Below are 25695 nucleotides of genomic sequence, written 5' to 3'. Positions count from 1 at the left end.
TGATGTCTCTCACTCTCCCCCATAATGTCTCTCACTCTCCCCCATGGTGTCTCTCACTCTCCCCCATGATGTCTCTCACTCTCCCCCATGGTGTCTCTCACTCTCCCCCATGATGTCTCTCACTCTCCCCCATGGTGTCTCTCACTCTCCCCCATGACGTCTCTCACTCTCGCTCATGATGTCTCTCACTCTCCCCATGACGTCTCTCACTCTCCCCCATGGTGTCTCTCACTCTCCCCCATGGTGTCTCTCACTCTCCCCCATGATGTCTCTCACTCTCCCCCATGATGTCTCTCACTCTCCCCCATGGTGTCTCTCACTCTCCCCCATGATGTCTCTCACTCTCCCCCATGGTGTCTCTCACTCTCGCTCATGGTGTCTCTCACTCTCCCCCATGATGTCTCTCACTCTCCCCCATGATGTCTCTCACTCTCCCCCATGATGTCTCTCACCAACCGCACCCTAGACACACACATTGCACCACCTCTTCAAAACACAAATACACACATCCACATGCACCCAACACCCCACAGGGTGGATGGGGGGGTGGGGGCTCCCCCCAGCACCTCCCGCTGTGGTCCCGCCGTGTTCCGGGGCGAGTGCGGCTGGAGTGCGGGGGCACGCTCGCTCGGGCGTGGCACCTCCGGGGGGGCTGGGTAGTGGTTCTCCCTCCCTATTCACAGTTGGACTGGTGGAGGACGAGATCCCGTAGTGGCCTGGTGGGGGCCTGGCTGGCGGCCTGGGGAGTGGGCGGCACCCCCCCTCCCAACCAAATAAATGTATGTACGTATGTCTGTATATATGTAGATATGTATGTCTGTGTGTGTATGTGTATGCTTGGTGTGTATGTATGTCTGGGTGTGTGTATGCGTATGCTTGGGTGTGAGTGTGTGGGTGGGCTGGGATTAGGTGATGGGGATGGGGGGGGGGGGGGGTAAACTGGGGCTCCTGGGGGTGGGGGGTGGCTGTCCTCCGGTCCTCCTGGCTGGGCCTTCGCTCTTCCTGGTCTGGCGGGGGGGCTGGTCTGGGGTTCGGTGGCTGGGGCCTTCTCTGTTCCGCCGGGGTTGGGGGGGTGGTGGGGGGATGGCCCCCGGGGGTGCGGTGGGCTCCACTGTCGGGGCCGGGGGGGCTCCCTGCCCGCGTGGCCTGGGGGCGCTGCACTGGCCGGTCCCGGCTTGGCGGCTCGGTCGGGGCCCGGGGCTCTGCGCCCTTTATCCTTCTCTTGTGGGCCCCTCTGGCCTGGGGGGGGGGGGTCCTCTCTGCACTCTTTATCCTTCTCCTGTGGGCCCTTCTGGCCTGGGGGGGGGGGGGTCCTCTCTGCACTCTTTATCCTTCTCCTGTGGGCCCCTCTGGCCTGGGGGGGGTCCTCTCTGCGCGCTCCGTCTGGTGCCTTCCGGGTTGGGGCGAGGCTCTCCGGGGGGGTTTGTCGGGGCGAGGCTCTCCGGGGGGGTTTGTCGGGGTGTGGCTCTCCGGGGGGGTTTGTCGGGGCCTCCCTGGATCCGGTGGGTCGCTGGGTGCCGGAGTGGCGACGTCCGGCCCTGGTGGCCTTGGGCTCCGGGGTGGTGCTGGAGCCCCCCCACAACAGTTCCATTCACATCCAGAGGACACACACACACACACACACACACACACACACACACACACACACACACACACACACACACACACACACACACTTCCACTCCTCATTGACGAGATTGTTCTGTTAATTATCAAAACCAAGTTGTTGTTTGCTTTTGTTGTTGTTGTGTTTGTTTGCTTGTTTTATTTATTTATGATGTCTCTCACTCTCGCTCATGATGTCTCTCACTCTCCCCCATGGTGTCTCTCACTCTCGCTCATGATGTCTCTCACTCTCCCCCATGATGTCTCTCACTCTCGCTCATGATGTCTCTCACTCTCGCTCATGATGTCTCTCACTCTCGCTCATGATGTCTCTCACTCTCCCCCATGGTGTCTCTCACTCTCGCTCATGATGTCTCTCACTCTCGCTCATGATGTCTCTCACTCTCCCCCATGGTGTCTCTCACTCTCGCTCATGATGTCTCTCACTCTCCCCCATGATGTCTCTCACTCTCGCTCATGATGTCTCTCACTCTCGCTCATGATGTCTCTCACTCTCCCCCATGGTGTCTCTCACTCTCGCTCATGATGTCTCTCACTCTCGCTCATGATGTCTCTCACTCTCCCCCATGGTGTCTCTCACTCTCGCTCATGATGTCTCTCACTCTCCCCCATGATGTCTCTCACTCTCGCTCATGATGTCTCTCACTCTCGCTCATGATGTCTCTCACTCTCCCCCATGGTGTCTCTCACTCTCGCTCATGATGTCTCTCACTCTCCCCCATGGTGTCTCTCACTCTCCCCCATGGTGTCTCTCACTCTCGCTCATGATGTCTCTCACTCTCCCCCATGGTGTCTCTCACTCTCCCCCATGGTGTCTCTCACTCTCCCCCATGGTGTCTCTCACTCTCCCCCATGATGTCTCTCACTCTCCCCCATGGTGTCTCTCACTCTCCCCCATGGTGTCTCTCACTCTCCCCCATGGTGTCTCTCACTCTCGCTCATGATGTCTCTCACTCTCCCCCATGATGTCTCTCACTCTCCCCCATGATGTCTCTCACTCTCGCTCATGATGTCTCTCACTCTCGCTCATGATGTCTCTCACTCTCCCCCATGATGTCTCTCACTCTCGCTCATGATGTCTCTCACTCTCGCTCATGATGTCTCTCACTCTCCCCCATGGTGTCTCTCACTCTCGCTCATGATGTCTCTCACTCTCCCCCATGATGTCTCTCACTCTCCCCCATGATGTCTCTCACTCTCGCTCATGATGTCTCTCACTCTCGCTCATGATGTCTCTCACTCTCGCTCATGATGTCACTCTCCTCTGACCTCCACCTTCACATCAGACTCTTATTCTCCACCTCTAAAGTCACTGGTCTCTCTGTGACTCACACAATTTCCAGCGGTGAAGATGCACTGCTGATCATTTGTTTTTTCTTTGATGATTCCACTACTGTGACAGCAAATAATATCATCTCCTGACCTCCACCTCCTCCATGACTATTTCTCTCTATGTCAAATTCCTTTTCTTCATCTTTTCTGTCAGCATTTAGCATCAAATGCCGGCGATCAACAGGCTGATTGAGAAGTAAAAATATTGACGAGGCTCTTTGCATTGAGCATTAATGGTAGAAAGTGGGCGTGTTGAGGGCGTGAGATGAACGGTCAACCTTCCAGGTACACTGGGATCTATGAAAGGAAAGTGCTTGCAGATGTGCGTACAGACAGTTTTACAGATCCACATTTTTGGGAGGGTGCGCGCCATTTTCAGAAACATTTTACACAAACATTTGTAGTTGGAATCCTACGCAAATTTTATAGATGAGGGACCCAGGTTGTTATTTATCAGGTTTTATATTGGCATCTCTCTGTTTTTCACTGTGCTGCTAATCAGCCTATATGTGGCTGCTACAATAATAAATCCTGATCTGTTCGTTCTCTGATCTCGTGTCTGTGATTAATGTCCTTTGTTCCTCTGCACTCTTCATTTCTGTTTAAAAGCTTCACCTCCTCTCCTGTTCATGCACAGCCGGACGGCCAGAGGCTGGGAATGAAGTCACCTCGAGGACAGGCAGCTTATATATACCTCAGGTTTTGTTTCTGCTAAGTCTTAAAATGAGGCCTCAATCAGGTATTCAAGTCTTTATGGTTTTTAAACTTTTCAGGAGCTTTCTCATGATACATTTTGGGAAATATCAAGTGTCTCAGGGGCCTTTTCCACCAGAAAGAACCAGAGGCTAGTTGGGAGCCAGGGCCGGTTTTAACACCAGGTCTTTGTCTTTCCACCACCAAAGCCCCGGCCTATCAGGAGCTAAACGGATGCTAAGCCAGACCAACATCGTTGTTGGGCCAGAGCGGGGCCAGAGAAGGATCTGACATATCATCAGCTGGGGGTGGAGTTATTGCTGGAATTATCGCAGCCTATGAGGCAGAAGAGATTCTGCACCAGCATTCTGAAATCCATAGCAAACACAGAGCCCAGAGAGAGAACACAGACTGGTTATAGAGAAAAAAATAATAATGCGTGGGAACAATATAATAACTTGCTCCCTCAAGTCAATAATGCGAGGGAACGAGATAATTTTATCTGTGATCGCGGAGCCGTGCCTCTCGAGGTGCAGAGCTCCTGCTCTGTCTTGTCAGCTGTGTCAGATATATAATTTAGAAGCAGTTTTCCATTGTCATTTTTTTCACACTTTTCATCATAACATAATTGTAGTCAACTTCACTTCCAGGTGTGGCGCATATCGTTTATATTGCAGGCTGAGGTCTGTATGAGGTTGCGTTGTACTCCGTTAAGCCCCATTTGTCAGGAGGTAGGCTGAGATCTGCCTTTAAGACTGGGTGGGCCACAGGTCTGGGCGGTCCCGTTCCACACCTGGGGCCAATTTCTGTCATCACCATGTCCTATATATGTCCTGTCTGTGAGACATCGATGTGTTAGTTATCCATGTCTCGTCCGTCCTGTCCAGTGTGTTGGAGCTCAAGTCTGCTGTGCTCCTCAGGTCAAGGAGCAACCTGCAACTCGTCGGTCTGTACTGTCATGGTGAATAAAAGACTAGATTGAACTCAGCCTGCCTCCAGAGTCCTGCACTTGGGTCCTGTCCGTTATTCGTGACACCATTATCATTTTCTCCCCACAGAGCTTCTATATAATGAAGCCAGACTTTTGGTTCATCAGCAACTACTAAACAAACTACATCCTACTGTAAATAAAAGCTTGGATATTTTAGTCATAAAATGACTTTTCATGGTGCTTCATGTGAAAGAGAACTTTAAACAGCATGTTTACGTAATTTACCATTATAAACAGCTGTACAGCTGCCTACTATCATTCTACACCTCCATTCCTTCTGATTTTGAAGCTTATGTTTCAGACACATCCAGAAATAAAGTGAAAGGAGCAGAAATTCACAATGTAATACCCAAATGTTGAAAAGTAAGCCCCAAGCTCATTCACACATTATTATTTTTTTGTTGTCTCAATGGCTCCGGACAAAAGGAAGACAGATGTCAAAAAACATCAATAGAGCGACAAGGAGACTCAATGTTTTCTTGCTCTTTGGTCTGCATCCAAGATCCAGGCCAGACAAGATGGAGCGACCCGGACCAAACCCATGAATGCAGTCCGTCTCCTCATGCCTGTATGCGCACGAGGGTGGTGAAATCAGTGACGTACAATGTTTTGGAGTGATGCAATGACGTGGCTTTCCCTTGGCTCCATTTACGGTGGAAAAGGAACCGGTTCTTTGTTGGTGCTCATTTAAGAACTGACTCTGGCACCGGCCCTGAACTCGCTCCTGCTTCTTTTTGGTGGAAAAGTTCTATCTAAAAGGGAACTCCATGTTGGCAAACAATTTTGTTAACATTATGTGACAAAAGATAGGACTGTCTGAAATGTTTGAAATATCTTGAAAAATGACTACAGAATGATATTAACTTGAACTTACCCAGATGATTTCACAGATTCACATTGAGCCTCAGGAGCTGCTTCCGTCTCATCAGAGGATGAACCCTTCGACTAGAGACACAAAGAGAAAGGTTACAAAAAAACAATGAAGGCAGGCTAGATGTAGCATCTATTCTGCCCTCCAGCCATCAGTGCCTGTGAAGGTCAGCCAGGTTAGTTTTTTTTTTGACCTTCTGATTATTCTTCACGTGTTGGACTGACAACAGTCAATGTTTAAGTGATTCACTAAAAACCATCAAGTGAATTATGAGAGTCAATCCGGTGCCAGTGAATGTAAATCAGCTGCCATTAATAAGGATCTCAGATAAATTTCACACTTGTTGAGATTACATTATCAGTGGTGGAGCAAAAAGGTTTTAAAAGTGTGTTTCATTGACACCCTTCTGAAAAGATTTCTAACGTTAAAAAAAACACGCATTTATTTATAGAACCTCTGTTTAACCAGCTGAGTCTTTAGAAAAAAGACAAGCAAAAGGTCCTTGAAAAGAGAGGTGAGACAAATACACAGCTCACATTATCAACAGATCCAGCCAATATAAAATAACATTTAAATGTATCTGATAAAACCTTATTTGCACATTGACGTCTTGGTTGAACACAGTCAAATATTAAAGTTTTTTGATGAAGTGATCTCGAAAAATAGAATACTTTTTGCCTCTCTTCATTTTAAAATGTCATTTGCCTGATATTGAGGACAGATTGAGCCACTGATGTAAAGAAACCCCTGAACAGATTGTTCTGGCGTTGAAGCTGAGGTGGCCTTACCTGGTGCCTGTGTCTGAGCTTCGGTTGGGGTTCTGCAGGGGGGGTCGGGGCAGGAAGCGGGGTGTTGAGGAGCTCGGTGAGGGTGGCGTTGGGGTTGTGGGGGGTGATCTTGTACTGGCCCCCCTCCCTCCTCAGGTCCAGGCCAAAGATGTCAGAGAGCACCTCAGTCTCACTGGTGTTCATGGCCAGGTCAGCCAGGTCCTCTTTCGGAGAGCTGCGGTCAGTCAGCCTCTTGTCCCGATCCTCCCCCTCCCACCGGACATCATCCTGGGTGGGGTCCGGCATGTTCGCCAGCAGCTCTGACACCTGAGAAAGGACAGAATATTTGAAAGCTCAAAAGCATGTTATTCATCATCTCAGAAAGAACAGCAGGCCTTGAAATGTGAAAATCCTTTAAACTTTGTCTTTGATGAAACTGAAATTTCTGGTGAAATATTTCTCTTTAATGGTTAAATAGCAGCAGGTTGGATATACAAAGAGCATTTTTGGGGAAGAGATCAGTGTGTTCAGCACTGTGCAAAACCTCAAGAGTATATAATGTTGAAGCTCCAGAAAGTTGATGTTGAATGAACAATATTGTCATTTTATTAATTACTTGATGTGGAAGTGTGATTTTGGAAGGTCACACTAAATATATACTAAGTATATATATATACTAAATAAACAAAAATAGAACATTTTGTAAAACAATGAGCAGTAATTATCATGTTTATACGATAATTAAAACCTGTACAATAAAGGTTTATAATACATGTTTGACCATTGTCACTGTCTCATGCTACGACGATGAGTGCCTGGAGAAGGCTATTAAACACAGAGGTGTCTAAACTATGGCCCAAGGGCCCACTTTGGCCCAGAACACCTCCCTGGAGAGGCGTCTGGGGGGCGTCCCAAACAGATGCCCAAGCCTCCTCAGCTGTCTCTCATGGATGTGGAGGAGCAGTGACTCTACTCCAAGCTCCTCCCTGGTGACTGAGCTCCTCACCCTATCTCTAAGAGTGATGAGCTCCTCCCCCTATCTCTAAGGGTGACTGAGCTCCTCACCCTATCTCTAAGAGTGATGAGCTCCTCCCCCTATCTCTAAGGGTGACTGAGCTCCTCACCCTATCTCTAAGGGTGACTGAGCTCCTCCCCCTATCTCTAAGAGTGACTGAGCTCCTCACCCTATCTCTAAGGGTGACTGAGCTCCTCCCCCTATCTCTAAGAGTGACTGAGCTCCTCACCCTATCTCTAAGGGTGACTGAGCTCCTCACCCTGTCTCTAAGGGTGACGGAGCTCCTCCCCCTATCTCTAAGGGTGACTGAGCTCCTCCCCCTATCTCTAAGGGTGACTGAGCTCCTCACCCTATCTCTAAGGGTGACGGAGCTCCTCCCCCTATCTCTAAGGATGACTGAGCTCCTCACCCTATCTCTAAGGGTGACTGAGCTCCTCCCTCTATCTCTAAGGGTGACTGAGCTCCTCCCCCTATCTCTAAGGGGGACTGAGCTCCTCCCCCTATCTCTAAGGGCGACTGAGCTCCTCCCCCTATCTCTAAGGGTGACTGAGCTCCTCCCCCTATCTCTAAGGGGGACTGAGCTCCTCACCCTATCTCTAAGGGCGACTGAGCTCCTCCCCCTATCTCTAAGGGTGACTGAGCTCCTCCCCCTATCTCTAAGGGTGACTGAGCTCCTCACCCTATCTCTAAGGGTGACTGAGCTCCTCACCCTATCTCTAAGGGTGACTGAGCTCCTCACCCTATCTCTAAGGGTGACTGAGCTCCTCACCCTATCTCTAAGGGTGACACCCAGCCACCCTACGGAGGAAGCTAGTTTCAGCCGCTTGTATCCGGGATCTGGTTCTTTCGGTCATGACCCATAGTTCATGACCATAGGTGAGGGGAGGAACGAAGATCGACCAGTAAATCAAGAGTTTGGTCTTTTGGCTCAGCTCCTTCTTCACCACGACGGACCGATACAACGTCTGCATAACTGCAGACGCTGCACCGATCCGCCTGTCGATCTCACGCTCCATCTTCCCCCCACTCGTGAACAAGACCCCAAGATACTTGAACTCCTCCACCTGGGACAAGGGCACTCCACCGACCTGGAGGGGGCAAGACACCTTTTTCTGGTGGAGAACCATGGCCTCGGATTTAGAGGTGCTGATCTTCATCCCAGCTGCTTCACACTCGGCTGAGAACTGCGCCAGTGCACACTGAAGGTCCAGGCTTGATGGAGCCAACTGAACCAGATCATCTGCAAAAAGCAGAGACGAGATCCTGTGGTCCCCAAACCGGACCCCCTCCTGCCCCTGGCTGTGCCTAGAGATTCTGTCCATGTCGGTAATGAACAGAATCGGTGATAAAGGACAGTCCTACTAGAGGCCAACGTGCACTGGGAACAGGTCCGACTTGCTGCCGGCAATGTGAATCAGACTCCTGCTCCGGGAATACAAAGACCAAACAACCCTTAACAAAGGGGCTGAGCCCAGCCAGGTTCCGTGGGCAAGAGCCCGGCCACCAGGTGCTCACATACAAGCCCCAACCCCAGGCCTGGCTCCAGGGTGGCGCCCCGGTTATGCCTTACCGGGCGACGCCTCTCCTCTCTTTCAGTGTTTGTACATAGGGGTGTTTTGAACTGCTTTTAGTCTGACCCATCACCTTGGACCTGTCTGCCTTGGGAGACCCTACTGGGGGGCATAAACCCCTCCGACAACATAGCTCCTAGGATCATTCAGGTACTCAAACTCCCCCACCACGATGAGGTAGCAGTTCAACAAGACGGTATCAAGCTATATCCTACATTTATAGTAAGATTCTGCTTCAAGCCTCACCTACTGAAAATATATAAACCTTTAAAAAAAACTAGTGAAAGGAACCCTGAGGTGTTGAGCTTGTGCATGCTGGCAGCCTACTGAAGCAACCATGTATAGATAAGGCAAACACTGACTAGCATGTGTTCAATGTAGAGGCGCAATTTTGTCAAGGAGATCAATAGGCACACTTTTGTCTTTTCTTTCACAGCTTTGATATGAACCTTTATGGTTTTGGCTCCTTCTACCAGGTTTCCTCCCATGAAGGTGTTGTAGAAGATTCTACAGAACCCTCGGACCACACTGAAGGACACGTGGAGAAGGCCCAGCAGTACCGACCAGTAGAAGGACACCAGTGTGGTCACCATGTCCTTGAGCGTCATGTTCTTGATCCTCTTCATCTGCTTCTTCAAGCTCTTCATGGACAGGACCTAGAGACCAGGATAACTTCAGGTCAAGAGTCTGTTCAGTGAAATGATCTCAAATCCACCTACTGATCTATGCTCCCTTGAAACAATCACTCATCAACATACATTAGAGAGCAAGCAGGGATCAACAAGATCATTTTCTGAACATCGCTACAAACCTGAAAAAGTGTCAAAGAGAGGATCTTCTGATGATTGCAGATCCTAAAACAAACAACTTCAATGATCTGGTTACTGTGCTAAAGCATTTTAGATTTTAGATTGGGGGTGGGGTTCCAGGGTATGGCGAGGGACACTGTGCATATTTTATGGACTGTGCATGTTTTTAATATGCTTTATAGATTGACTTTTACTGACCCCCTGGAAGCCCTTAAAGTATGTACCTTAATGATGACTGTACCTTCAGTAGCAGTATCACGTTGTACCGAAGAGCCATTAATGCCATGCGGACAGTGGTCAGAGAGAAGAAGCCCATCTCTGAGTTCTCCTCGTCTGGTTTCTCCCGCTCGCTCTCCTCTTTCACTGCGGAGCGCTCGCCAGCATCCGACATCTGAGCCGCCAGCTGCATCTCAAAAATGGTGTCTTCACAGAAATTAACAAAGAGCTCCATCTTCTCCTTTTCCCCACCTTCGTTCACCACATCGAAGATGAACTGACGTTTAGATTCTTTTACCTGAGAGGAGGAAGAATAAGTGGGGAATTTGAGTTATTTTGACTAAATGATTACAGAGGAACCAGATCTACCAAAAACTACTTTTTATTTTCATGTTTTCCTCTAAGGATCCTGCAATTACAATCAAAGTTTCAAATTATTTAAAAAAATTAAGATATTAAGTCACAGCAAATTTCTAAGGCTCTTTTCTTGCGATGGGGCCCATCTTCCCCAGTAGTCTCACCTGAGGTTTCTCCCACTGTGTTCGACTGGACTCGCTGATCTCAAAGTAGACCCTCTCGATGCGCTTGGCGCTGCCCATGATCTCAATCCGGCCCAGGTATGGTTGGAAGTAGTTAAGGACAGACTCAGCCAGCTCCAGGAAGGTCTGCAGCCGGGAGTCATGAGGCATGTGCTCTGACAGGTTGGTGAGCAGGACGGCCACATTGAAGCCGATATCCTGAGAGACCATAGCTCAGTTTGAAAGGGTGTTTACTCTAAATATGAGTCAATGTAAAATCTGATAAATCTGCTCACTTAAATTCAAAGTTTTTGTAAGCTTTGAGTTATTAAAATGCACTGAGTAAATATATGTTAAAATGCAAACATGCTCTGTGCTACTGAGAAGGTTCCTTTCAGGTTCCTTTCAGGTTCCAACATATCGTATTATATAAGCTCAGAAAATGTGCTTAATATGCAACAAAAACCTTTCAGCCACTCAAAACACAAAATCATCTTGAACAGAAAAACATAACTTTATGTATCAATAACTGAGGTGCAAATAAAATATGATTTCTTCATCACAAAACCCCAAAGTAATTTTTAACAGAGTCTTTGGCCATTCACCTTGGCTGGCTCATGAAAGCGTTCAACAAATTCTTCATAATCCAGAAGTTCGTTCTCGTCCGTCTCAGCACAGGACAGCAGGAAGTCAGTCTCAGACTGGGTGTAGTGTTTGTGGCTCTCCATGGCTTTATGGAAGTCCCTTTTAGAGATGACACCTTGAATAGAAGAGTTGTGTAAACCTGGTATATTCAAATGTTACATTCAAACTGTGTACACCAGGGGTCCTCAATTATTTCACCCCCGAGGGCCAAAATCAGACCATCATGCCAAACCAAGGGCCAAAACAGTGGTGGGTTTTTTTTCAATTTGTCAATAAAAGTTGCTTCAATTGCAGATGTTTTAGCTGATGTTACCATTAGTACTGTTATCATGATTATTATGAGTAGTAGTAGGCAACGTGGTTGTAGTAATAATTTAAGCCTGGGATTTTCAAAACTTGTAATGCATCTGAATATAGTTCTTAAATGGGCCGGACATTCCTGATATTCCTGGAGCATCTTTTTGGCCAATAAATCTTCCAAGAATATAAGAATCACCTTTGTTCGTGATGTTTGTAATTGAGCATGTGGATTAATTGTGATGTGTGTTGATGTGTTATACAGCATGGCAGCATTCACATCCTTCAGCATCCTCCTCTCTGATCAACTCCATGGAATTTCTCTGAATGCTGAGAGATCTGGTGGGTGAACTGTTCAGCAGCTGTTGGTAGAATAACTTGGGTGTGTGGAATCATATATTTTTAAGCCTAGTTGTGGACCTGGCTTGTTTAATGCCCTGGGTGAACACCTGCACCTCCACCAGATTCACCTGAGACAATGATTCTCATTTCCTCTACGTGGTGCGCCCTGGACACATCTCTCATAGCAAAGTCCACAACTGAATATAATAAATTCTCCCAATGTTTTTATCTAAAAGGATCAAGAGTTCCTCAGTTTGCAGGATGGGGTTTCAAGGATCTATGTCTTAGACCTTGCCTGCAGTTTGGGCAGTTTGAGTCCTTGCTGCCAGCGAGTGCCGACCCTACGCCCATTCTGGAGGCTCTGCAGCACCTCATCCATCTCAGCAGTGTATGGAAAAGCAAATGAATGTGTGAGTTTAACAAAATATTAATTCTTAATGAGAGAACATTTAATAAAGTTAATTGAAAAAAAAAATTCCTCCGATTCGCCACATACCTGAAGGATTAATGATACACACCGGTGCAGAGCAGCTCACCACAGCATGCAGCTTTGTGCATTTGCTGCAACAAGGCAGGAACGATAATGCTGACAGTGCATAATGACTCATGACGATCCGCCACCGGTCGCAGCTGTCCGTGACACCTCAATCCTGAATCATAGAATTCAGGTCAAAATCATGATCTGTGCTCAGGAATTGAGATTTGTGCCAAACTTGTCATCTTTATGTGTAAATGCACCTTTAACAGCTCCACAACCACCGTCTTGCTTTTCTTGTTGTGACTTAAAACTTTTTCAACCATAGTAATTGCGCATTTTTTTCAAATGAACTCAGCATCAGCAAATGTTTCTTACCTTTGGCAAGGTTCCAGGAAACAAGTGATGATGCACAGTTGCTCTCTTGTGCCAATGCCGACATATCGTAAACCCTGAGGGTTTCTATCACGTTATGTTTTCAATTTCTGTTTTGTGGCTATGGAATCTTGGAGGACAGTTGACATTAAAGCTGGAGGCATGTAGAAAGTTGAAGTGATGGTCCACTTTGTTGACAGCTCCGTCTGATTGCCGATCAAGCATGGGCTGGTAATATAAACCTAAACTGTTCAGTCCAATGAGTTGAACTGGCACATTTCCTGCTTGACTTTTTCACCCTGCAGGTCATTTTCAAATTTTGACTCACTATTGGATGACGGGTTATTTCACGGCTCGTGAAATTGAAATCCGTGGGGGTGTACAGCGGAGCAGCATTGACGTAATTACGTCAGATGCACTCAGGCTCTGGCTCCGACTACGGTATGGGATAAGGATTATAAAGGTAGAGAAGCACATTTTTAAAGCCATAAATTCCGCTTTAATTCACGTTGATGTGCAGCTAATGGGCCGCTGAGGGCCAGACAGTTGGCTCCCAAGGGCCAGATGTGGCCCGTGGGCCACCTATTGAGGACCCCTGGTGTAGACTTTTTAATTTGATGAAAAACATGATTTTGGAGCCTTGCCTTTCCCATCAGGGTCGTACTCTTTGAAAGAATCTGAAGATGTCAGGTCCTTCAGTTTCAGGAACATGTCGAAGAACTTGAGGATCATCTCCACATTGTTGGAGGACTCCACCAACATGTCCACCATCTGTTTCCCGATAGTCCCATTCACTACATTACCTGCAGTCACAAGACAGAACAATTGATGAAAAACATACCCCAAAGAAACGTTTGCCTTCCAAAAAAGACAAGGCCTTCCTCTTTTGTTCCATCCCTGCAAGTTTCACAGTTTTCACTTTCTCATTAAGCATATGTGCAGCTTGAAAACAACTTGAGAATGTTTGTGAATATCAGCCATTTACTGTGAAATGATCCAATCTTACCCTCCAGCATGGAGAGCAGCATGACCACCATGTCCTTCTGCAGGTCCATCAGCTCCTTCAGTAGCTCGATTTGACTCGAGTCCTGAAGTCAAACACACAAACACATTTTACTCTAAAATCCTCTAAATGACAAATAGCAGGGCCAATACAGTTGTAAGAGAAGTTACTGTTATAAAAAACACCTCAATACTAGTACATTTAGAATCTTATGGAATAAACCCATAAGTATGAATAATTTAGTTCTCAGAATTAAGATCACAAAATATGAAAGTGTTTTGTTTTGCCATGCAAAAAAGGTGGGCCTGCACTTTTGAAACATTACTTTATATCAATCATAGTTGTGGATATTATAATAATAAGCACTATCTTTGATTCTGAAACAAGCTGAAAAATACTTAAAATGAAACAGAATGAAAGTGACTGAAGCATAATGAAACAGAAAAATTGACAAAAACATTGAAATAAACTGAAACAGTGGGAGGGGAAATGAAAATGACTGGAACAAAATGAAACAGACTTTAATAGACTGAAAAATGTCAAAACAGACTGGAACATACGGAAACATGCTGAAACAGAGAAAATGGACTGAAACAGGTTGAAACAGGTTGAGACAGATTGAAACAGGTGGAAACAGATTGAAACAGGTGGAAACATCACGAAAAAGACTGAAATGGAGTGAAAGAGACTTGAGTAAAAGGAAATGGACTGAAACAGGCTCAAACAGACTGAAGCAGAATGAAACAGGTGGAAATAAGCTGAAACATGTGTATGTGTGTGTAATAAATGAAATGCAGATCTGTTATTCGATGATCAGATATGAGCAAAGATTGTTAATGCTAGCTCTCACAAACTTCAGCCACCCTCTGATGAGGATATCTTTAGTGTGGTTATTAATAGGATTTCCTCAATATGTCCCGTTGCGAAAAATTCCTCTGGGCAAAGTCACCTGAGACAGTTTCATCTGCATGTGAGCGAAGACGTGCAGAAAGCCAACAACGGCATCCCAGAGTCGACTGTGGGCCAAACTCTGCTGGTTTCCGGTGCACGGCCCCTACGACACAGGGAACAGTCACATTCACCCAGCAGGAGACCTCAGCAGCTTCTCAGGTAGAGATGGACTGTATTGGATATGTGCTGATTTTTGATGTTACCAATGAGGGGGGGTTGCCAATACTGATTTCCAGAAATCAATAGCAGCAGGTTTTTTTGGAATGACTGCTGTTGTCCATTCAATGCAAACAGTAACTTCCATTAGTTTCTAAAAGTTAAAAAAAATCTCCAAACAACCAATATTCCCTTTACGCTCATCAATGTAATGACATCTCTCTATCTATCTATCGCTCAACCTTGACTGTCTGGTGTGCTCATGGTATGCTTACACTGGTTGTGTCAAAAAAGTACAAAAAAAAAGAAAATAAACAAATAAAAGGAAATGGGCATAAGACCACTGAGGTCTCATGCAGATGTTGCATTTTTTTATTGGTAGAAATCCATGTTGTGTCAATATCATTGTGCATTCCTGATTGAGACCCTTCAAATAACTCTCTTTCAATCAGTTAGGAGTTTTTCAAATTTATATTTTGAGATTCTCGTTTTATTTAGAAAGGCAAAATTCCATCACGAACATTATTCACTGCAACTTTCACTCCAAAATATAGAAAAAGATGGTTATAGTGAAATTCAGGCAATTCTGTCCATACTGCCCTTTTTTTTTTTTTTTTTTTACATATTAAACAATTTTACAAGTGAACACATTTAACAACCAAATAACTGGGGAGCACACCTACTCTTACCAACATATTCTCTCACGCAAATACAGGGATGGTGAACAAAAAGTACAAGTGACATGTAATGAAATCAGATCTGATTGATTTTATGTACTCAGCCATTCACTCCAGACCTGGTCAAATGTGTCTTTTTCAACTCTGAGAGAAGATGATATCTTCTCCATCTTTCCTCAATGGTGGGATGATCTGTTTTTAACCATTTCATGGTGATGGCTTTCTTGCTGGCTGCCAACAGTACTCCCAAGAGCTTTTTATCCCTCGTGTTCCATGTACTGTATTTTCCACCCTACAAGGCACCTAAATACCTCAAATTTTCTCAAAAGCTGCCAGTGCGCCTTATATATGGAAGAATTGCTCTACTCAAGACTGCTATTTGACAGCTGAACAACCAGAAGCTTTTATTTTGACAACTCTAACTTCTCAACCAGATCTTCAGAGCGGACGACACTTCACACAACACCTTCATCACTCATGGTTGCACACCAACATTCTAACAAACCAAAATAAACTAGATGAAATAATGACTCCCTGAACTGGGGAACAAAAACACATAAACATAATCAACACAACACCAAGCCCAACAACAACCCACAATAACCTCCAACAACACAAAACATGAATTTGTCGCTGCAAGGCATGATGGGACATCATGCCTTGCAGCGACAAATTCATCCTCAGCTCCTCAGTGCAGCCGATAGAAACTCCCATAATTCATTGCAGCTGTTTGTGGTGTTTTAAATGCAATTATTGGGGGTTATATTTGGTTTGTGGTGTCGGTAATAATTGTGTTGTGTTGTGTTTTTGTTGCTTAGTTCATGTACCGTAGTTTAGTTTATTACCGGTAGTTGTAAGTTGTCAACCAGTAGTGAAGAAGGTTTTGTGTGTAGTGTCGTCCTGGCATAGGCTGCAGGTAGGACTATCAAAATAAAGTGTGCACCTCTCTGGGTGTTACAATCAGTGGAAAATGTAACCTATTGGCTTTTAGCTATAAAGGTTGCTGACCACTGGTCTATTCCATGTGTCTTATATATGAACAAAGTTGTAAATTATGTCAATCAATGTAGGTGTGCCTTATCTGGTGAGCCTTATAATGTGGAAAATATGGTATCTGGAGTTTTTCAAATTTCCAATTTTTTGTTCTGTAGATTATCCTGCATGTTTGATACATATGTGACACAAATTACAGTTCCCACAACCCAGCTTATTATTACTGTGATGTACATGTTTGAATACTGCTTACATTCACTCTAAAGCAGCAGGTATCACTCCTTAAGAATCGATAAAAATCTTTTATATCTCATTTAGTTTTAGCCCGTCTCCATGGGAATGATCTGCTGGAGACAATACTGCTTTTTGTTTGTGTTTTGTTGACAAGTGAATAAGAAAATTCTATGTTCAGACAATCATCTTCAAGTGGAAATTGAAACATTTAACACACTGTATTGTCCATTCCAATATTTTTGTGACAACACAAGCTTGTGCACTAACGCTGCTAAAGGTGAGATTGATATACATGTTTAAGAAATACTGTTAAATGAAACACAAGTTCTCTGTCAGCACTTCTGTTGGTACCTGACTGTGAAAACCTGCTGCCTGTGCTGTTAGCCCTCAGGCAGTAGTACATTGTTCCAGTCTTTTCACCGGTAGGAGGGACTTCCTACTGCTGTAGGAGCCGGTTGTCATCCTACATTCATTCATCAGACTAAAAACTCTCTGCTGTTCAGAGAGATAGCAAACACTCCACAAGTAATCTGTCTCCAAACAGCAAGCCTTACAGGGAACCTTCTTACTGCTCACTCACTGCTTATCATATAAATAATGGAGCTCATTCTAAAGTGAGCAGACACTGTAATTCATCCGAGTGCTGGTGCAGACACAGTGTGGGAGCTGTGTCTCTAAGGCTACCCAAGAAGTAATTTGCAAATACTGTGCACACCTTTCTGTCTTCAATAATCCAAGATAGATCTTCAACAACAAAATCTATGATGGGGCAGAGACGTCCAAGGTGGACAACCTGAAGAGAGTTATTTGTGAGACTCTGACAAGCCAGAGACTGACCAGGTAGGAGAACAAGGCTCTGAAGGTCATTACTCAGACTCAGGGAACAACTAATCTCAGTTCACAAGAAGACAAGCAGGACATAAAACTTTTTGCTCTCCAATCAGTTGCAAATGGGCAACGTGAAGGGCACAGAACTTCCACCATAGAGCTGCAAAAAGCATAGCCTGAGGTTGTGGTGATACTACTGTAGGAGACGACCATGTCTCCATATGAGGGTAAAAGCCTCTCCAAAACACTCAGTCATGGTTCCACGTGCAGGTGGATCATGGAGTGAACACACACAAACTGGGAAAGCACATGTCTGGGTCCCGGATCACCAGCACTGGATCCCTTCAGGGCAGTTCTCTCTCCTCTGCTCTTATCCCTAGACACCAACAGCTGCACCTCCAGCCACCAGTCTGTCAAGCTCCTGACATTTGCAGATGACACCACCCTCATCACTCTCATCTCTGCAGAAGACCAGTCTGCCGACAGGTGTAAGACAGGCCATCTGGTGTCCTGGTGCAGGTTGGTATGTCATTGGTTGGAATCTGTCTTTCCTTCAGGACCTGTACCCCTCCAGGACCTGTACCCCTCTAAGATCTGTCCCAGGACCTGTACCCCTTCAGGACCTGTACCCCTCTAAGATCTGTCCCAGGACCTGTACCCCTTCAGGACCTGTACCCCTTCCGGACCTGTACCCCTCTAAGATCTGTCCCAGGACCTGTAGGCCTCCATTAACTGCCTTCTCCCCAAGACCTGCCTTCCCTCCTGGACCTGCCTTCCTTCTGGGACATGCTTTACCTGCAGGACCTGTACTTCTACAGGGCTGTGAGGTGTACAGGTACATCTCAAAAAATTTGAATATAATTAAAATGTTCAATATTTTTTGTCACTCATTTCACAAAGTCAAACCCATATATGATATAGGCTCATGACGCATGGAGTGAAATATTTTAAGCCTTTATTTCTTGAAAAGTTGATGACTACGGCTCACAGATAGTGGAAACCCAAAATTCAGTATCTCAGGAAATTTGAATATTGTGGAAAAATTCAGTTTTTGAAAGTCATTGTGTCACACCCCAATCAGATACTTAACTCAAAATACCTGCAAAGGTTTCCTGAGTCTCTAAACCAGAGGTTCCAAACTCCATTCACTCAATTCACCTCAATTCTTTTGTGCGTCGCACTAATGTGACAGTCCTGTTTTGTCTTTTTGTGGTGTTGTGGTTTGTCTTCCAGCGACCTGACTGGTGGGCGGAGACTCATTAGACTGACTGGGACCACCTGGCCAGTCATCAGAGGAAGGACTATTTAAAAGCTTCACTGTCACCTCCTCTAGAGGGTTGATTTTCTGCTTCATTCTGGTGGCTCCCTGTTTTGCTTGGTTGGCATTGGCCTGCTTTTGATTTAATTTGGATGATTTGTTGGAATTAAAATCCACAAACTTTACTGTGTGCCTCCTGTTGTTTGTCATGGCTGAACAAGCCAGGTTGTGACAGTAATATTATACTTTCATATCAAGGTGGGGGCCATAAAATATCGTCCTGCAGACGCAATTGGCCCATGGGCTGCGTGTTTGAGACCCCTGCTCTAAATGGTCTTTCAGTCTGGGCCAGTAGGCTACACAATCATGGGGAAGACTACTGACTTGACAGATGTCTAGAAGACAGTCATTGACACCGTCCATAAGGAGGGTAAGCCACAAAAGGCCCTTGTTAAAGAAGCTGCTTGTTCAGAGTGCTGTATCCAAGCATGTTCATAGAAAGTTGAGTGTGGTAGGAAAAGGTGCACCAGCAAAAGGGACGACTGCAGCCTCGAGAGGATTGTCAAGCAAACTCCATTCAAGAATTTGAGGGAGCTTCACAAGGAGTGGACTGAGGCTGGAGTCAGCATATCAAGAGCTGCTACGCACTGACCAATCCTAGACGTGGGGTACAAATGTGGCATTCCTGGTGTCAAGCCACTCCTGAATAAGAGACAACTTCAGAAGCGTCTTACCTGGGCTGTGGAGAAAAAGAACTGGACTGTTTCTCAGTGCTCCAATGCCCTTTTTTCACATGAAAGTACATTTTGCATCTCATTTGGAAATCAAGGTCCCAGAGTGTGGAGGAAGAGGACAGGCTCAGAATCCACATTGCTTGAAGTCAAATGTGAAGTTTCTCAGTCTGTGATGATTTGGGCTACCATGTCCTCTGCTGGTGTCTCTCCACTGTGTTTTCTGAAGTTCACAGTCAACGCAGCCATCTAGTAGTAGACTGTAGAGACTTCATGCTTCCTTCTGCTGACAAGCTTTATGGAAATGCTGATTTCATTTTCCAGCAGGACTTGGCACCTGGCCACACTGCCAAAGGTTCCAAAAGCTGGTTGATCAAAACCCTGGTTGACCGTGGTGTTACTGTGCTTGATTGTCCAGCAAACTGGCCTGACCTGAACCCCAGAGAGAATCTCTGGGCTTTTGTCCAGTGGAAGGTGAGAGACACCAGACCAACAATGCAGATGACCGGAAGGCTGCTATCAAAGCAATATGGGATTCCATTACGCCTGAGCAGTGCCACAGGTTGATGGTCTTCATGCCACACCACTAAGACGAAGTCATTCATGCAAAAGGAGACCCAACCAAGTATTGAGTGCATAGACATTAACATACTTTTCAGAAGCCTTAGACTTTTGTTTAAAATGTTATTTTTGTCTTAATCTTATGTAATATTCTAATTTTACGAGACACTGAATTTTGGGATTTCATAATCTGTAAACCATAATTAACATTTCAAGAAATAAAGGCTTGAAATATTTCACTCTGTGTCATGAGCCTATCTCATATATGGGTTTGACTTTCTGAAATGAGTGACAAAAAATATTGAACATTTTCATTATATTCTAATTTTGAAGATGTACCTGTACAGCTAAGGTTGTGGCCGACCCCTCCCACCCTGGACACCAACTCTTTCAAACACTTCAGTCCATCAACACTGCACCACAACAACAGTTACTTCACATCTACCATCATCCTCATGAACAAGGCCCAGGACACCAACTTACTCCCACCCCCCACCCCACCACAGACAATATACATTTCATTACGTACACTTTAAATACCGTATCTTGGACACTTTATTACCTTACTTTAATTTACTTGATATATATCAGTATATATATATCAGTATCACCAGAACACTTTCCACATATTGTGAAAACTATTCCTGACAATAAATCTGTTTCTGATTCTAATCATATGAACAAGGTATGCTTACTTCAGACTGAGGACAGGAACTCAAACTGACATGTTGAGTGTGAAAAACAGTGAAAATGCTACAGACATTCACGGATCTCACTTTAAAACATTATGGTGTAAAATAATTCAAAAACAATTTGTCTCTTCCATAAATTAAATGTTTAAGATCCATTATGAAAGCTGTGTTTTTCTACATGTGGAGAGGAGGGTGTACTCAATGGAATCTGATATTTTTTTTTCACATTATAGCATTTTTAAATTAAATCTCTGTCTGATTTGTTCACAATATTGATGACAAAGAAGGAGTACAAATCAATGTACGTATTTGTTTGTTTTAATCCTTGTACTACAGTGAAAAGAAACAAACAAAACAAAGATCAGATACGAGATTATTCAAACTGCCCCAAATGAAACAAATACAATAAAAGGAGTCTGTGAGAGGTCACCTTTGTGTTCTCCTACCTGGATGTACTCAGTGAGAGTGTTGAAAACCTGCTTGGCCACGTTTATGGCTTTGGAGAAATTCCTCTGACCTTGCTCGTCGATCACATCCTTCCCGGAATAATACCAGTAGAAGTCACTGATGGACTCCTGGATCAAAGGGAGGAAGACACAAGCTGATTTTCACTGTTCTGAACATTTCAATCATTCAATAGTATGTTAATATTCATATTTCTACTGACACCAGCCTGACCACCCTGTTAATGAAATATTTGTTTAATTCGAAGTGAGAAAAACCAAGCTACTGTGGAGGCGGAGAAAGAGAGACGGACGAAGGAATCGAGTCGCTTTTCTTTATTTCCTCCAACAGCACTGACAGTTCCCCTGTCAAACCAACCACCCCGTGTCACCGTACTTCCCCTTATAACCCGTCCCCACTACCAACACCACACTACGTCACCGACACACTCATTCTATTCTGTTTTGGAGAACCTCCTCCTCAGGTGCACACCACACAGCCCCCCCCCCAAAATAAAAAAAAAAAATCATAATGGTTCTACAATAAGAAAAAACGAAACTAAACAAAACAAGTTTTTTTTAGTCCCGCTTGGGAGGTCCGCACACCCGACCATATCGGCTGCGTTGCACCACCACAGGAGGAGGTGCAGGAGGAGGTGCAGGTACCGGCACCAGGGTTAATACAGGTGCAGGGGACCCTGTGGAAGCTGACGACTTGGGGGGGGGGCACCTACGTCTTGGGGGCTGTACCACCTCCACCGGCTGCTCCAGCCTGGTGTGGGCCGGTTTCAGGCGGTCCACTTAAACCCGGACCCGTTTACCCCCCATGTCCACCACAAAGTTCTTTGTCCCTGCCTCCAGGACATGAAAGGGGCCGTCATACGGCGGCTGAAGAGGGAAACGGTGAGCGTGATGTCTGATAAAGACATATTTGGCTGCCATCAGGTTCTTTGGAACGTACGACCAGGGAAGGCAGTGATGCACCGGGACTGGATCGAATGTGTGGATGGCCTCGTTGAAAACTGGCCGAGGAAGGCCGGAGAGCGTCCTTCATCGTGCGATGGAAATGCTCACAAAGTCCATTGGCCTGTGGGTTGAACGCCGTTGTCCGATGCAGCTGCACTCCCAGGCCTTTAGCCACCTCTGTCCACAGCTCAGAGGTGAACTGGGAGCCTCTGTCTCAAGTGACGTCCAATGGCGTGCCGAACCGTGCCGCCCAGGTGGCTATGAAAGCGCGAGCCACCTCAGCCAATGTTGTTGAAGCCAGCGGACCTGGTGGTCCTGTCCACCATGGTGAGGAGGTGAGTGAAGCCTTGGGAGGGAGGCTTTACTCACCTCTGGCCACCTGGTGGTCCTGTCCACCATGGTGAGGAGGTGAGTGAAGCCTTGGGAGGGAGGCTTTACTCACCTCTGGCCACCTCCTGGTCCTGTCCACCATGGTGAGGAGGTGAGTAAAGCCTTGGGAGGGAGGCTTTACTCACCTCTGGTCACCTGGTGGTCCTGTCCACCATGGTGAGGAGGTGAGTAAAGCCTTGGGAGGGAGGCTTTACTCACCTCTGGCCACCTGGTGGTCCTGTCCACCATGGTGAGGAGGTGAGTGAAGCCTTGGGAGGGAGGCTTTACTCACCTCTGGCCACCTGGTGGTCCTGTCCACCATGGTGAGGAGGTGAGTGAAGCCTTGGGAGGGAGGCTTTACTCACCTCTGGTCACCTGGTGGTCCTGTCCACCATGGTGAGGAGGTGAGTGAAGCCTTGGGAGGGAGGCTTTACTCACCTCTGGTCACCTCCTGGTCCTGTCCACCATGGTGAGGAGGTGAGTGAAGCCTTGGGAGGGAGGCTTTACTCACCTCTGGTCACCTGGTGGTCCTGTCCACCATGGTGAGGAGGTGAGTGAAGCCTTGGGAGGGAGGCTTTACTCACCTCTGGCCACCTGGTGGTCCTGTCCACCATGGTGAGGAGGTGAGTGAAGCCTTGGGAGGGAGGCTTTACTCACCTCTGGTCACCTCCTGGTCCTGTCCACCATGGTGAGGAGGTGAGTGAAGCCTTGGGAGGGAGGCTTTACTCACCTCTGGTCACCTCCTGGTCCTGTCCACCATGGTGAGGAGGTGAGTGAAGCCTTGGGAGGGAGGCTTTACTCACCTCTGGTCACCTCCTGGTCCTGTCCACCATGGTGAGGAGGTGAGTAAAGCCTTGGGAGGGAGGCTTTACTCACCTCTGGTCACCTCCTGGTCCTGTCCACCATGGTGAGGAGGTGAGTGAAGCCTTGGGAGGGAGGCTTTACTCACCTCTGGTCACCTCCTGGTCCTGTCCACCATGGTGAGGAGGTGAGTGAAGCCTTGGGAGGGAGGCTTTACTCACCTCTGGCCACCTGGTGGTCCTGTCCACCATGGTGAGGAGGTGAGTGAAGCCTTGGGAGGGTGGCTTTACTCACCTCTGGCCACCTCCTGGTCCTGTCCACCATGGTGAGGAGGTGAGTAAAGCCTTGGGAGGGAGGCTTTACTCACCTCTGGCCACCTCCTGGTCCTGTCCACCATGGTGAGGAGGTGAGTAAAGCCTTGGGAGGGAGGCTTTACTCACCTCTGGTACCTGGTGGTCCTGTCCACCATGGTGAGGAGGTGAGTGAAGCCTTGGGAGGGTGGCTTTACTCACCTCTGGCCACCTGGTGGTCCTGTCCACCATGGTGAGGAGGTGAGTAAAGCCTTGGGAGGGAGGCAGCGGACCCACCATGTCCAGATGCACATGATCAAACCTCCTTTCAGGAACCAGGAACGGCTCTAGAGGGGCTTTGGTGTGACGCTGTACCTTGGACCACTGACACTCCACACAGGAGGCTGCCCAGCTCCTGACGTCCTTCTTGAGGCCCGGCCAGACCAACTTTGCCCCCCCAGCTTCACTGATGCTCTCACACCTGGATGCACTAGGGCATGAACAGCATCAAAAACCTGCCGTCTCCAGCCAGCAGGTGCGTGGGGCGGGGCTGACCTGTAGACACATCTCAGAGGAGTGTGGCACCATCGTCGTGGAACAGCAAATCCTGCAGCTGTAGACCTGTGGCGGATGTCCTGAAGGCCTGGATGTCAGAGTCTGCCTGCTGGTCGCTGGCCATGGCAGTGTAGTCCACCCCAAGGTGCACAGAGTCCAGTCTGCCTGCTGGTCGCTGGCCATGGCAGTGTAGTCCACCCCAAGGTGCACAGAGTCCAGTCTGCCTGCTGGTCGCTGGCCATGGCAGTGTAGTCCACCCCAAGGTGCACAGAGTCCACGAGTCCCGGGAGAGGCAGTCGGCCACAGCATTGCTTTTTCCAGCCACATGCTGAATGTCTGTGGTGAACTCAGAAATGGCAGAAAGGTGGCGCTGCTGCCGCCCAGACCATGGCTCCGAGGTCTTGGACATATCGAAGGTGAGGGGCTTGTCGTCCACAAAGGCAGTAAACCGCCGACCTTCCAACAGGAACCTAAAATGGCGGACGGCGAGGAAAAGAGCCAAAAGTTCTCTGTCAAACGTGCTGTACTTCCTCTCGTTGTCACGCAGTTGTTTACTGAAAAACGCCAGAGGCTGCCAGGCTCCAGCCACCCATTGTTCATACACCGCCCCCATCAGTGGTGAGCGCTACCGGTGCCGTGGGAGATGGGTGGGCCAGCATGGCGGTGTTGGAGAGCGCAGCCTTGGCCTTTTCGAAAGCCAGGATCCTTTCTGCGGACCAGTCCACGTCCTGCTTGGCCTTTCCGCCCCTCAGGGCTTCATAAAGAGGCCGCATCAGCTGAGCTGCATGTCTGATGAAGCGGCTGTAAAAGTTCACCATGCCCAGGAACTCCTTCAGTGCCCTGATGGTCTTTGGGCGCGGAAAAGCAGTGATTGCTTTCACCTTAGCCGGTAAAGGCACCACTCCCAGTGCTGACACATGGTGGCCCAGAACTCAATCTCTGAGAGTCCAAAACAACACTTAGCTGGGTTCACGATCAGTCCATGCTCCTGCAGTCTTTCAAAAAGCTGACGCAGGTGTAGCAGGTAGTCTGCAGGCGAGGCGCTGGCCACCAGGATGTCATCCAGATAGACGAATAGGAAAGGTAAGCCCCTTAACACGGAGTCCATCAGGCGCTGGAACGTTTGAGTTTCTGCGGATGCCATTTGGTCTGAAAGGTGCAGCACAAACAGTCTAAAAGGTGTAATCACTGCAGTTTTGGCTACATCCTGCGGGTGGACTGGTACGTGGTGGTAGCCTCTCACCAGGTCCACCTTGGAAAACTTTACCTTCCCTGCCAGGTGGACGGAAAAGTCTTGGATGTGTGGAACAGGGTACCGATCATGTGCCGTGACCGTATTAAGGCGTCGAAAATCCCCCCAAGGCCTCCAACTCCCATCAGATTTCTGGACCATATGCAATGGTGACGCCCACGGGCTGTCAGAGCGCCGCACCATACCCAGTCTCTCCATAGTGGCAAACTCCTCCTTAGCGATCGCCAGCTTTGCCGCATCCAGTCGGCGGGGGCGAGCAAAAACTGGTGGCCCAGCCGTGGGGATATAATGTTCCACTCCGTGTTTGACAACGGCTGCTGAAAACGTGGGGACTGTCAGTTCAGGAAACTCTGCCAGGAGCCGCTGGTACACATCCCCCGAAGCCAAGATAT

General features: G+C 47.2%; 1 protein-coding gene across 1 annotated transcript in view; it reads right to left on the bottom strand.

Annotated features, from left to right (window-relative positions):
• Nucleotides 1-25695, bottom strand: part of ryr2a (ryanodine receptor 2a (cardiac)) — a gene marked incomplete at both ends in the record, with an annotated part of 435130 nt that overhangs the window by 44122 nt on the left and 365313 nt on the right. The window contains 10 exons of the mRNA XM_080517507.1: nt 5517-5587; nt 6302-6607; nt 9316-9522; nt 9917-10189; nt 10413-10628; nt 11015-11169; nt 13188-13346; nt 13550-13631; nt 14496-14600; nt 21074-21202. Coding sequence (XP_080373633.1) covers nt 5517-5587; nt 6302-6607; nt 9316-9522; nt 9917-10189; nt 10413-10628; nt 11015-11169; nt 13188-13346; nt 13550-13631; nt 14496-14600; nt 21074-21202 — 1703 coding nt within the window. The remainder of the gene's footprint in view (nt 1-5516; nt 5588-6301; nt 6608-9315; nt 9523-9916; nt 10190-10412; nt 10629-11014; nt 11170-13187; nt 13347-13549; nt 13632-14495; nt 14601-21073; nt 21203-25695) is intronic.

This window comes from Blennius ocellaris (assembly GCF_963422515.1).
Source record: "Blennius ocellaris genome assembly, chromosome: 21".
In the NCBI taxonomy this organism is placed as follows: domain Eukaryota; kingdom Metazoa; phylum Chordata; class Actinopteri; order Blenniiformes; family Blenniidae; genus Blennius; species Blennius ocellaris.
This window is presented reverse-complemented; position numbering and strand designations above follow the sequence as displayed.